The sequence below is a fragment of the Panthera onca genome, chromosome X (genome assembly GCF_046562875.1).
Source record: "Panthera onca isolate mPanOnc1 chromosome X, mPanOnc1 haplotype 2, whole genome shotgun sequence".
Lineage (NCBI taxonomy): Eukaryota > Metazoa > Chordata > Mammalia > Carnivora > Felidae > Panthera > Panthera onca.
The window spans coordinates 47,901,431-47,915,541 of record NC_138357.1 but is presented as its reverse complement, the minus strand read 5'-3'; the positions used below and the strand labels follow the sequence as shown (position 1 = coordinate 47,915,541).

General features: G+C 39.4%; 1 protein-coding gene across 1 annotated transcript in view; it reads left to right on the top strand.

The window, feature by feature from the left end:
• The window catches only part of CENPI (centromere protein I), a 91,281-nt gene that overhangs the window by 18,407 nt on the left and 58,763 nt on the right, over nucleotides 1-14,111 (top strand). Inside the window, exons 6-7 of the mRNA XM_081792854.1 lie at nucleotides 4,227-4,275; nucleotides 9,370-9,416. Coding sequence (XP_081648980.1) covers nucleotides 4,227-4,275; nucleotides 9,370-9,416 — 96 coding nt within the window. The remainder of the gene's footprint in view (nucleotides 1-4,226; nucleotides 4,276-9,369; nucleotides 9,417-14,111) is intronic.

The following is a 14,111-nucleotide window of genomic DNA, read 5'->3' as shown; positions in this document are numbered from 1 at the left end:
GTATCTTTTTATTACTGGGTTGTAAGTGTTCTTTGTATATTTTAGGTACAAGTCCCTTATCAGATATGTTTTTTTCTGGGAAGTACAAGCTGGAACCACTTAAAATTATTCACTTGAGGTTTTCCAGGTCATATCACTAGTGTAAATTCAAACTGTAGACCTATATATGACTGGCTTGTGGTTACATATTCTTTGGAATGGCTTTATTTTCCTTTCACCCATCTCCAAGGCCAGGACAGGCAAGTTTACTTGCCGTCCTCTTCAGCACAGTGGGATTTGTTTTTATTTCATATCTGGGTGCTTAGGGTATGGTTCTTGAGGTTCATAGTTTTCTTTCTTTTTAAAATTTTTTATAATGTTTATTTTTGAGAGAGAATGAATGAGCAGGGAAGGGGCAGGGAGATAGGGAGACAGAGGATCTGAAGTGGGCTCCATGCTGACAGCTGACAGCAGACAGCCCGATGTGGGGCTCAAACTCATGAACAGCGAGATCATGACCGAAGCTGAAGTCAGACGCTCAACCGATTGAGCCACCCAGGTGCCCTGAGGTTTCTAGTTTTCTAATAGATCCTTTGTATATTCCACACATTGGATGGTTTCTAGTTTTCTAATAGATCCCTTGTATATTCCACACATTGGGTGGGTCCTAAGCTTTATCACCTGCCTACCCATCTCCTACCTCCCTTTGTAGCTATTAAAGCTGTAAGTTCAAGATTTTTAAGGTTTGGCAGAAATCTTGGGGTGAGAACTTGTTCAATATTCAGTGTTCTCTCTTTCACTTTGTTTTTGGGAGCTGCAGTTCTTTGCTTTCATGGCAGCTCAGAAATGTACTTAAACAGCTGGATACAATGTAAAACAACGTTTCTGAATTGGCATGAAAGCAGGCAGGGTCAATCAAGGTATCTAATATACAGTAGTTCTATAAATGGTGATCAGGTCATTGGAATTCAGAAGTCAATAAGTTGTAAGGACAAGGTGATTTGTTGATAGAGACATTAAATCTTCTGACATGCAGTTGGGATTAGGGTTATAGTAGAAGACTGAGTCAGACGTGTAAGTCCTCAGTGAACTTTTGGAAGTCACTAAGAGGTTAGTAGTGAGCAGATAGAGTATAGGTAAGTTGGAGGTACTGAAGTTGGGTGGATTAAGTGTCAAAGGAAGTCTTTTTCTATGCAAGAATGAAAGTGAAGTACCTTGAATAACAAGAGTAACTAATGTTCATCCCTTTGTTTGTCCTGTGGTACACAGGAGTGGATGAATGGTAAGTAGTATGTGATCGACTCTCCTTTACCTTTGACATCTCTCTTAACTTCATATGGTTTTTGTTCTTAAACTAATCAAAATGCAAAACAAATGAATTCTATGTTTAAGCATACTTTGTTAAGAGTGGGAAATACTAAAGCATACTTTCCCCTTTCTTGTAATAGCTTAATAGACTGAGTTCTTCCAGGCAGAGACTGAGCATTTTATAACCCAAGTATTTAGTAACACTGTTCATGGCACATAGAATATAAACTTCATAAGAGCAGGCCTTTTTGTCTGTTTTAGTCACTGCTCAATAAATTTTTGTTTCATGAATGAATGAATGAACACAAGATACTCATAAATGTTTGTCAGATCATATACCTGTACTTGAGTGGTTTTCATGATGCTAATGAGTTTCTTGATCAGCTTGGCACGAGGGAGGGGGACCTACCTTTTTTCTTTTTCTTTACCCTTTTTCTGTCTCTTAAAAATATTTATTGAAGTATGATATATGTAGAGAAAATTTCCTGTATCATAATTGATCAGCTCAATTAATTTTCATAAACTGAACATATTTGTGTAAATATCACCCACATCAAGAAACAAGGAACCTAACTTTTAAAAGCATTACTTCAGAAAGTTATTTTCATATAATTTGGTGGGAGCCTGACTCTTTAGTGACTCAGAGGCAGTGCTTACTATTTGCCAGAAAGACATTTGTAAAGTCCTAGATGTATATGAGTTATTCCTTTTTAGATGTGACTGAAAAAGAATGTCAGTTTCTATAATGTTGGAGCCCAGAGCAAGTGATTGTGTGACACTCATTCATACCCAGCATGACAAATAGTGTTGCTAATGGTTTATATCCTAGGGATATGAGGTAGTGAGTTTTTTACTCAATGTTACTGTATTTTGTGTAGATTATGTCAGACTTGGTCATAATGTATGTCCTTTCCTTAAGAAAAAACCCTGTATCTAAATTCATGCTTCTTACAAGTATGTGCAGAATGTGAACCCATTTCTAAGTAGAGGACAGGCAATATGGAATGTTGTACTTCAGATTTTAAAGTTTAGATTCATGATTACCAAAATACAAATTTGTTTAAAGAAAATCTTTGCTTTTGTTGCCTTCTCTAATTCCATTACATCACTTTTTTTAAAAAATGTTTATTTTTGAGAGAGAGCATGTGCACAAGCAGGGGAGGGGCAGAGAGAGGGAGAGAGAGTCCTAAGTAGGCTCTGCGCTATCAGCATCGAGCCCCATGTGGGGCTCCATCCCATGAATTGTGGGATCATAACCTGAGCTGAAATCAAGAGTCAGATACCTAACTAACTAAGCCATCCAGGTGCCCCTACTTTTTTGATTTCCTAACATCTACAGCAAGTGTTGGCAAATTTTTTCTTAAAGTGCCAACTAGTAAACATTTAGGTTTAAGGGATATACTGTCTCTGTCACAACTGCTCATTCTACTGATGTAGTGTGAAAGCAGCTATAGACAATACATAAATGACTGTGGCAATGTTCCAATAAAACTTTATTTATAATGACCAGTGGTGGACTGGATTTGACCCACAGGTTATTGTTTACTCGTCCCTGTGATAGATTATTTATTTGTCCAATAAACAGATGTTCTAAATTGAACAATCTCCAATTTATGGAGGCTTTTTCTTTCATGTTTTATTTTGTGGCTATCATTTTCTTTTCTGAAAGAAAAAAAAACGCCACCCTCTGGTCCTAAAGATTTTCTCCTAGGGGCGCCTGGATGGCTCAGTCAGTTAAGCATCCGACTTCAGCCCAGGTCATGATCTCACAGTTTGTGGGTTCGAGCCCCACATCGGGTTCTGTGCTGATGGCTCAGAGCCTGGAGCCTGCTTCAGATTTTGTGTCTCCTTCTCTCTCTGCCCCTCCCCCGTTCATGCTCTCTCTCCTTCAAAAAGAAACGTTAAAAAAAATAGATATTCTCCTATGTTTTCTTCTAGAACAGGTAGTGGCAAACTTTTCCTGTAAAGAGCCAGGATAGTAAATATTTTAGGCTCTGTGGGCCATAGACCTCTGTCACAACTACTCAGCTCTGCTGTGGTAGCAGGAAAGCAGCTATAGAGAGTTCATATATGAAATGTGTGTAGCTATGTTTTGCTAAAACTTCATTTACAAAACCACATGAACTGCAGTTTGCTGACCCCTAATCTAGAATAAAACCTCAATAAATGGACACTCAAAATGAAATGTTATAAAGGAACCAGTCATTCAGTAACTTAAGTAACAAATCTATTGAATGTGTGCTATTTGCCAAACTGAGAGCTAAATGGTTAATTAAATTATGAAGTATCCACTCATTGCAATATTAAGATCATTGAAAATGATTATTTTGAAGACAAAGCAACATGGGAAAATGCTTTCAAGTGGGAAACAAGATAAAAGTTTTAAGTTTGTATCTTAAATATGGACTACTGGAAGGAATGCATGAATTTTTGTTAGGTAGAAGGATCTTTTTTTAAATTTTTTGATATTTATTTTTGAGAGAGAGCAAGAGAGAGAGACAGAGCATGAGCATGGGAGGGGCAGAAGGAGTGAAAGACAGAATCTGAAGCAGGCTCCAGGCACTGAGCTGTCAGCACAGAGCCTGATGCTGGGCTCGAGCGCACAAGCCATGAGCTCGTGACCTGAGCTGAAGTTGGATGCTTAACTGACTGAGCCACCCAGGTGCCCGTAGAAGGATCTTTTTCTCTTTTTAAATTGTCTGCAGTGTTTCTATATTCCAAAAGAAACTTAAAAATAGTGTAATGAGATACCAATTAAAGCTATTGGTTTTTACCACTACTATGTAGTGTGAAAAAGGGAAGCTTTAAGAGCTATTGTTCAACAAAATTCTGCAGCCTTTTTACTTAATCAGGATAAAATTGACATTTAAGGAAGATACATTGCCACTCTGTTCAAGATATATTGTCATTTCTCTTTTTAAAATTTTATATTTTAACAGTGCCCTTATGTGTGCCATTTGCTATATTTACTTACCAGAAAAGAGAATGGTGAGTATTTTTATTCCAGTTTTACTACATTTATTCTGTGGAATTAACATTTCTTTTTTTTTAATATGAAATTTATGGTCAAGTTTGTTTCCATACAACACCCAGTGCTCCTCCCAACGGGTGCCCTCCTCAATGCCCATCACCCTCCCTTCCCTCCTATCACCCATCAACCCTCAGTTTATTCTCAGTTTTTAAGAGTCTCTTATGGTTTGCCTCCCTCCCTCTCTAACTTTTTTCCCTTTCCCCTCCCCCATGGTCTTCTGTTAAGTTTTTCAGGATCCACATAACAGTGAAAACATATGGTATCTGTCTTTCTCTGTATGACTTATTTCACTTAGCATAACACTCTCTAGTTCCATCCACGTTGCCACAAAAGGCCAGATTTCATTCTTTCTCATGGTCAAGTAGTATTCCATCGTATATATACACCACAACTTCTTTATCCATTCCTCGGTTGATGGACATTTAGGCTCTTTCCATAATTTGGCTATTGTTGAAAGTGCTACCATAAACATTGGGGTACAAGTGTCCCTATTCAACAGCACTCCTGTATCCCTTGGGTAAATTCCTAGCAGTGTTATTGCTGGGTCATAGGGTATATCTATTTTTAATTTTTTGAGGAATCTCCAGATTGTTTTCCAGAGTAGCTGCACCAGTTTTCATTCCCACCAACAGTGGAAGGGGGTTCCCGTTTTTCCACATCTTCGCCAGCATCTATAGTCTCCTGATTTGTTCATTTTAGCCACTCTGACGAGCGTGAGGTGGTATCTGAGTGTGCTTTTGATTTGTATTTCCCTGATGAGGAGCGACGTTGAGCATCTTTTCATGTGCTTGTTGGTCATCTGGATGTCTTCTCTAGAGAAGTGTCTATTCATGTTTTCTGCCCATTTCTTCACTGGATTATTTGTTTTTCGGGTGTGGAGTTTGGTGAGCTCTTTATAGATTTTGGATACTAGCCCTTTGTCCAATATGTCATTTGCAAATGTCTTTTCTCATTCCGTTGGTTGCCTTTTAGTTTTGTTGGTTGTTTCCTTTGCTGTGCAGAAGCTTTTTATCTTCATGAGGTCCCAATAGTTCATTTTTGCTTTTAATTCCCTTGCCTTTGGGGATGTGTCAAGTAAGAAATTGCTGCTGCTGAGGTCAGAGAGGTTTTTTCCTGCTTTCTCCTCTAGGGTTTTGATGTTTTCCTGTCTCACATTCAGGTCCTTTATCCATTTTGAGTTTATTTTTGTGAGTGGTGCAAGAAACTGGTCTAGTTTCCTCCTTCTGCATGTTGCTGTCCAGTTCTCCCAGCACCATTTGTTAAAGAGACTGTCTTTTTTCCGTTGGATATTCTTTGCTGCTTTGTCAAATTTGCCCATACTTTTGTGGGTCTAATTCTGGGGTTTCTATTCTATTACATTCATCTATGTGTCTGTTTTTGTGCCAATACCATGCTGTCTTGATGATTGCCGCTTTGTAGTAGAGGCTAAGGTCTGGGATTGTGATGCCTCCGCTTTGGTCTTCTTCAAAATTACTTTGGCTATTCAGGGTCTTTTGTGGTTCCACACAAATTTTAGGATTGCTTGTTCTAGCTTCAAGAAGAATGCTGGTGCTAGTTGGATTGGGATTGCATTGATGTGTAGATTGCTTTGGGTGGTATTGACATTTTAACAATATTTATTCTTCCAATCCATGAGCATGGAATGTTTTTCCATTTCTTTATATCTTCTTCAGTTTCCTTCATAAGCTTTCTATGGTTTTCAGCATACAGATCTTTTACATCTTTGGTTAGGTTCATTCCAAGGGATTTTATGCTTCTTGGTGCAATTGTGAATGGGATCAGTTTCTTTATTTGTCTTTCTGTTGTTTCATTATTAGTGTATAAGAATGCAACTGATTTCTGTACATTGATTTTGTATCCTGTGACTTTGCTGAATTCATGTGTCAGTTCTAGCAGACTTTTGGTGGAGTCTATCGGGTTTTCAACGTATATTATAATGTCATCTGCAAAAAGCGAAAGCTTGACTTCATCTTTGCCAATTTTGATGCCTTTGATTTCCTTTTGTTGCCTGATTGCAACACTATGTTAAACAATAGCAGTGGGAGTGGACATCCCTGTCTTGTTCCTGATCTCAGGGGAAAATTTTCAGTTTTTCCCCATTGAGGACGATATTAGCTGTGGGCTTTTCATAAATGGCTTTTATGATGTTTAAGTATGTTTCTTCTATCCCGACTTTCTTGAGGGTTTTTATTAAGAAAGTTTGCTGAATTTTGTCAAATGCTTTTTCTGTATCAATTGACAGGATCATATGGTTCTTGTCTTTTCTTTTATTAATGTGATGTATCATATTGATTGCTTTGCGAATGTTGAACCAGCCCTGCAGCCCAGGAATGAATCCACTTGATCATGGTGAATAATTCTTTTTATATGCTGTTGAATTCAATTGCTAGTATCTTATTGAGAATTTTTGCATCCATATTCATCAGAGATATTGGCCTGTAGTTCTTTTTTGCGGGGTCTCTGTCTGCTTTGGGAATCAAAGGAATGCTGGCTTCATAGAATGAGTCTGGAAGTTTTCCTTCCCTTTCTATCTTTTGCAACAGCTTGAGAAGGATAAGTATTATCTCTGCTTTAAATGTCTGGTAGAATTCCCCTGGGAAGCCATCTGGTCCTGGACTCTTATTTGTTGGGAGATTTTTGATAACTGATTCAATTTCTTCGCTGATTATGGATCTGTTCAAGTTTTCTATTTTTTCCTGTTTGAGTTTTGGAAGTGTGTGGGTGCTTAGGAATTTGTCCATTTTTTCCAGGTTGTCCAGTTTGTTGGCATATAATTTTTCATAGTATTCCCTGATAATTGCATGTATTTGTGAGGGATTGGTTGTAATAAATAAATTTTCTTTTGTGATTTTTATCTATTTGAGTCCTTTCTCTTTTCTTTTTGAGAAGCCTGGGTAGAGGTTTATCAATTTTGCTTATTTTTTCAAAAAACCAACTCCTGGTTTCATTGATCTGCTCTATAGTTTTTTTAGATTCTGTATTGTTTGTTTCTGTTCTGATCTTTATTATTTGTCTTCTGCTGGGTTTGGGGTGTCTTTGCTGTTCTGCTTCTATTTCCTTTAGGAAAACCGTTATCTCTCTATTCTTAATGACAGACTTGTTGGATAAAGGATTCTTGGCTGCATATTTTTTCTGTTCATCACGTTGAAGATTTCCTGCCATTCCTTTCTGGCCTGCCAAGTTTCAGTAGATAGGTCTGGCACTAGTCTTATGGGTCTCCCTTTGTAAGTTAGGGCCTGTTTGTCCCTAGCTGCTTTCAGAATTTGCTCTTTATCCTTGTATTTTGCCAGTTTCACTATGATATGTCATGCAGAAGATCGATTCAAGTTACGTCTGAACAGAGTTCTCTGTGCCTCTTGGATTTCAATACCTTTTTCCTTCCCCAGATGAGGGAAGTTCTCAGCTATGATTTGTTCAAGTACACCTTCAGCCCCTTTCTCTCTCTCTTCCTCTTCTGGAATTCCTATGATATGGATATTGTTCTGTTTGATTGCATCACTTAGTTCTCTTATTATCCCCTCATACTCCTGGATTTTTTTATCTCTCTTTTTGTCAGCTTCCTCTTTGTCCATAATTTTATCTTCTAATTCACCTATTCTCTCCTCTGCCTCTTCAATCCGTGCTGTGGTCACCTCCATTTTATTTTGCACCTCATTTATAGCATTTTTAGGTCCTCATGACTATTTTTTAGTCCTTTGATCTCTGTAGCAAGATCCTCTATGCTTTATTCAAGCCCAGTGATTAATTTTATGACTATTATTCTAAATTCTTGTTCCGTTATATTGCTTAAATAGTTTTTGATCAATTCGTTAGTTGTCACTACTTCCTGGAGTTTCTTTTGAGGAGAATTCTTCTGTTTTATCATTTAGGTTAGTCCCTACAGTAGGTCCAAACTGCAGAGCACTTCCCTTGTGCTGTCCAGACTAACTTGTGTTGGTGGGTGGGGCTGCAGTCAGACCCGATGTCTGTCCCCAGCCCACCACTGGGGCCACAGTCAGACTGGTGTGTACCTTATCTTCCCCTCTTCCAGGGGCAAAACTCACTGTGGAGTGGTGTTGCCCCTGTGTGGGCTGCTTGCACACTCACAGGCTTGTGGTGCTGCTTCGATGGGATCTGGCCAAGGGCGTATTAGACAGGGTGGATCTGCAAGGTGCTCCGGTGGGAGGGGCAGGCTTAGCTCGCTTTGCTGTCTGTGGTCCCCTTGGGAGGGTCCCTGCAGCACCAGGGGTGGGGGGTGGGGAAATAGGCCTGTGGGAGGGATGGATCCACAGAAGCAAAGCATTGGGTGTTTGCGTGGTGCAAGCAAGTTCAGTGATGAGAACTGGTTCCCTTTGGAATTTCTGCTGGGGGATGGGAGAGGGAAATGGCTCTTGCCAGTACCTTTGTTCCCCTGCTGAGCTCTGTCCCTCCAGGGCTCAACAACTCTCCCTCCTGGTGTCCTCTCGCCCTCCCGCCCTCCGAGAGCAGAGCTGTTTACTTTTAACATTCTAGATGATACGTCCCGCTGGCTGTCAGAACTCATGGAGTCCGGCCCCTCTGCTTTTGCAAGCCAGACTTCGGTGGCTCTGCCTTGCCAGGTGGGCTGCCCCTCCACCGCCCCGGCTTCCTCCCGCCAGTCCCTGTAGCACGCACTGCCTCTCCACCCTTCCTACCCTTTTCTGTGGGCCTCTTGTCTATGCTTGGCTCTGGAGAGTTCGTTCTGCTAGTCTTGCAGTGGTTTTCTGGATTATTTAGGCAGATGTGGGTGGAATCTAAGCAATCAGCAGGAGGTTATCACAGTGTCCTCCTACACCACCATCGTCCTCTCTGTTCGACAGAGTATCTGGAATTAACATTTCTATTGGCCTTTATAAAGTTAACTGGTAGCATTAGTTCAATGACAAGATTTTGTGGGAATTATTTTTTGTGCTTTTATCTAAGAGTGTCTGCTTAATGGTTTAATTGAACAGAGTGTTTATATTTTTGATGTGTTGTACAAAGATGTTTTATGAGCCACGTGGTTTGTTTTTATTCTGAACCTCATGCATTGTACTTTTCTTTATCTTTTCTAGTCAAACCATTTCGTGTGAGAAAACTGCTTGGTCTTCAGGCCAAAATGGTGAGTACGAAAAAGACCTAAAATTGGCCAGTGTATCTGTGCTAGATACTGAGTTGAGCTTTGGGGATATAAATTGAGTGAATCATGATCTTCAGGGAGCTTATTATCTGGTGAGCTTTGAAAACAAAATAAAAAAATCATAAATAGATGAGGGTCAAGGAGGAGTGGTAATTCTTAAGAGAAATTTTAAGAGATTAATAGGATTTAACCAGGCCAAGAAGGAAGAGAAGGGCACTCCTGGAGGTGGGAACAGCATAAGAAAAGACACATATAGATGTTAAACAGCAAGACTGTTTAGGAAACTGTGTTGTTATGGTTGGAAAATAAGTGTTGGAGAGTAGTCAAAAATGACTACTTTATTAAAGTAAAGTAGTAGTTTATTTATTTATGTTTTTGTGGATGTGATCTAGGAAAGCATTCCTTTCTTGACACATAGACTTTAGTATATTCCCTGACCATTATCTCTTATCCTTACAGCTTTCTTGCATTGCTATTTTCACTATACCTGCCTGGTAACAAGTTTGTGAAGTTTTGGGTATAAAACAGTAGGAAGTTGTAGTGCCTATCTTAACTGCTGAAGCCTGCATGACCTACCGAAAGGCATGCAAGTTTAATGAAAAATACAAACAAATGTGCACATACATGCTTCTCCAGTGTGAGGTTTCCCATTAGTACAATTCAATGATTGTTTTTGTTTTTACATTTTTTTTTAATGTTTATTTATTTTTGAGAGAGAAAGAGACAGAGCATGAGCAGGGTAGGGGCAGAGAGAGAGAGAAAGTGGGAGACACAGACTCCAAACAAGCTCCAGGCTCTGAGCTGTTAGTACAGAGCCCAATGCGGGGCTCAAACTCACAAACTGTGAGATCATGACCTGAACTGAAGTCAGATGTTTAACTGACTGAGCCACCCAGGCACCCTTGATTGTTCTTGTTTAATAGCTTCCTGTTTTGGTTGTGTCAGTCCAGTGTCTTCTCTTAGCTCTCTGAATATATTAATGATCATGTTTTTGTCCAAGTTGAATTTTATTTTACAGTAATATAAATTGTGAAAAAGTTATAAAGTTTCTTCATGTTAACAGCAAAGCATTTCAATGGAATAAGAAAATTCTTAGCATAAGTAAGATCTTGCTGATTTGGGGGGTGCCTGGGTGACTCAGTCATTTAAACATCCAACCGTTGATTTCAGCTCAGGTCATGATCTCACAGCTTGTGGAATTGAGCCTCAAGTCGGGCTGTGCACTGACAGTATGGAGCCAGCTTGGGATTCTCTCTCTCCCTCTCTCTCTGTCCCTCCCCCCTCGCACTCCCTCTCTTTCTCTCAAGATAAATAAACTTAAAAAAGATCTTGCTGATGTATTAACTGAAACAATAGTGTTATGTTCAGGTTTAAAAAATGGTTTAGTACATGATTGTAAATTTTTTTAAATTTTTTCTAATGTTTACTTTTGAGAGATAGAGACAGAATGTGAGTAGGGGAAGGGCAGAGAGACAGAGAGGGAGACACAGAATCTGAAGCAGGCTCCAGGTTCTGAGCTGTCAGCACAGAGCCCAACATGTGGCTTGAACTCATGGACCATGAGATTGTGACCTGAGCTGAAGTTGGATGCTTAACCGACTGAGCCACCCAGGTGCCCCTGATTGTGTAAAAATTTTAAACCCAGACATTAAATATATGGCTTCATTAATAACATTTTATATAGTACATTATTATTCCATTATCCATGCCCATTTATAAAGATTCATTTATTTTTTATTTTTTTAAATACTTATTTTGAGAGAGAGAGAGAGAGAAGGAGAGTGAGAACATGCATGCTTGTGAGTGGGAGACGGGGAGAGAAAGGGAGAGAGAATCCCAAGAAAGGGAGAGTGAATATCAAGGCTCCATGCTCAGAGAACCTGAGGCAAGGCTCATTCTCACGACCATGAGATCATGACCTAAACCAATATCAAGAGTCAGATGCTCAACCAACTGAGCCACCTAGGCAGCCATATAAAGAGGCATTTAGAATTGTTTTGATTAGCTGAATTTTGGTGATTTTGGTCAAGTCCAACAATATCAAACCAAGAAATCGTGGCTGTGCTTACATGTAGTACAACGTGTATAGCAGTAACAGGCATAATCTGTGTGTTTGAAAAAATATATTGGATATATGGATTTCTGACACCTGCAAAGGCATGTATCCTCTCTATACCCATTCATAACCTGTAACTCCTGATCTGTGAAGGAAACAAAATACAGAAACTGTCTTTGTGGTGGCAGGCATGATTGGTGGGAAGTGGTGCAGGCATGTTGTTATCATATATACACCAGGCCCTGTTGAGAACAGTCTTTGGAACAGGGGTGGGGAGTTGGTGAGGATGGTTTCTAGGATTGTACCCTCTGCTAGGTGTGAGCCTATGTGACTTTGGCTGTGATTCTTTTCCTGTTTCCAGCTTGGTCTCTTGTTTCCTCAGAGTTCCTTTCTTTAGTTAATTTGGTGCTTCACAGTAGAGGCTGTTCTCAAATGCCTGGAAAACGTTGTTTGTCCATATTTAATAGTAAAGAACTAAAATGGTGATTGGAAACTTTTGCATGTGAGCAGGTATTGTTCATTGCTGGATCTTGATGTTTCACTGGGGAGCCCCAGAGATTGCTGTGTCACTTTTCCCAGAGAGGAATCCTCTTGTTTCCTGCCTAGGGCTTATATTAGTCAGGCTTCTCCATAAGCAGAATCAATAGGATGTGTGTATAGATATGTAGAAAGGTATTTATTATAAGGAATTGGCTTGCATGATTATGAAGCTAGTAAGCCAATAATCTGTAGGGTGGGCCAGCAGGCTGGAGACCCTGGAGAGATGATGTCTCAGTTTTAGTCCAAAGACAGTCTCCTGTAGAACCAGAAAGAGCCGGTGTTACAGGTGAAGTCTGAAGGCAGGCTGCTAAGAATTCTCTCTTGCTTGAGGGAGGCTGGTCTTTTTGTTCTTTATAGGCCTTCAACTGATTGAATGAGGTCCACCCACTTTATGGAGGACAGTCTACTCAAAGTCTACCAATTTAAAATGTTAACCTCCTCTAAAACACCCTCACAGAAACACCCAAAATAATGTTTGACTAAGTATCTGGGCACTCTGGACCAGCCAAGTTGACACATACAGTTAACCATCACAGGTTATCAGCTTGGTTCCTAGCACTCTGGGTTGCAGGCAGTGGAAAGGGGTGAGGAAGGGTCCTGGTACCCTCCCTCAGCTGTGCCTGTTATCTGATTCCAGTTTCATCTTAAGAGAGTAAAACCTTGATGTTAGTGTGGTGAAGGAATTTGGGGTTCTAATTGCTTCTTACTTAGATTTTCAACCAATCCTCCTGTTTGCTGCCTCTCTTGCACTTCTGCTGCCCCCACTTTTCAGAGGTATCTCGTCCCTCAAATTCCTGAGTCCTTTTGAGAGTTCTAAAACATGAAACTGCTGCTTTTGAGCCTTTTTCTGTTACTACCTTAGATTTTGTTTTCTCTGTTTTGCCAAGTTGGTTACTATTTGTCCATTTTTATTCTAGGTTCCAAAATCTTTTTGGGATGTCTCATTTGCTGTTGTATCCTCTCTTGTTTTCTTTGAACTTGTGCTTTATGCCTTTTTCATTCCTTTACTTTTTAGTGGGGCTTTGGGAGGACCCAGAGTTAAACATCTATTTTCAATATGTCATATTTAACTGGAATTCTTTTTAAAAAAGAAAAGAGTGTTAACTTTTTAACAACAAAGATATGTTTAGTTAACTAGACAGTACGTTCTAAAGGTCTCTCCTCTACTAAATATTTTCTCTATCAAAAAACATTCCAACTCAAAGCAAACTCTTATACTAATTGACAATTAGTACAGAGATCAGAAGATATTTCGGTGTAGATAAATTGGATTATTTTGGTTTTGTTATAACAAATTTAATTTCAAGAAGCTGTTACAAAAATAGGAACACTGTATTTCTAAGCCCCAATTTCTGCCTGTCTTATTTTGTACAATATTTGATTCAACAAAATTGTAATATAACAAAACAATTTGGTTATTTCCTTGGAATTCATTAAAAAAAATTTTTAATATTTTTTTGAAAGAGACAGAGACAGAACATGAGCAGGGGAGGGGCAGAGAGATAGAAGGAGATATAGGATCTGAAGCAGGCTCTAGGCTCTGAGCTGTCAGCACAGAGCCTGATGCGGGGCTTGAACTCACGAACTGTGAGATCATGACCTGAGCCAAAGTCAGACGCTTAGCTGACTGAGCCACTCAGGTGCCCCTTCTTGGAATTCGTTTTAGTAGTATGCTTTCTCTGGATAGCCAGATATATCTACCTGGATAGCCAGGTGTCCAGCAGTAATGACTTCTGTCATTCTAAAATTAATGTTTTTGTTAAGACTTGTTTTAGTCGTATCAAGCTGCTTGACTACTGCGTACCTGTTGTTGGATTTCCTAGTTAATTTTCCAGGAATTATGATAATGTATTAATATTTCCTTGCCCTGTTTTCTTAGCTTCCCTTTTTGTCTTCCCACCTTTCTGTCTAAATCAAGAATGAGTCAACTTTGAGTCCTGAGTATGCTACCAGTGAAAGTAAGCCATGCTAGTAAGTATGACGTAGACCTAAGGCATGGGCATAGAAGACAAGAGAAAATATTAAGGAAAAAGTAAAAAAGAAAAGGTCATAAAAGAAGTCCACAGGCTCATGAGGGTAGT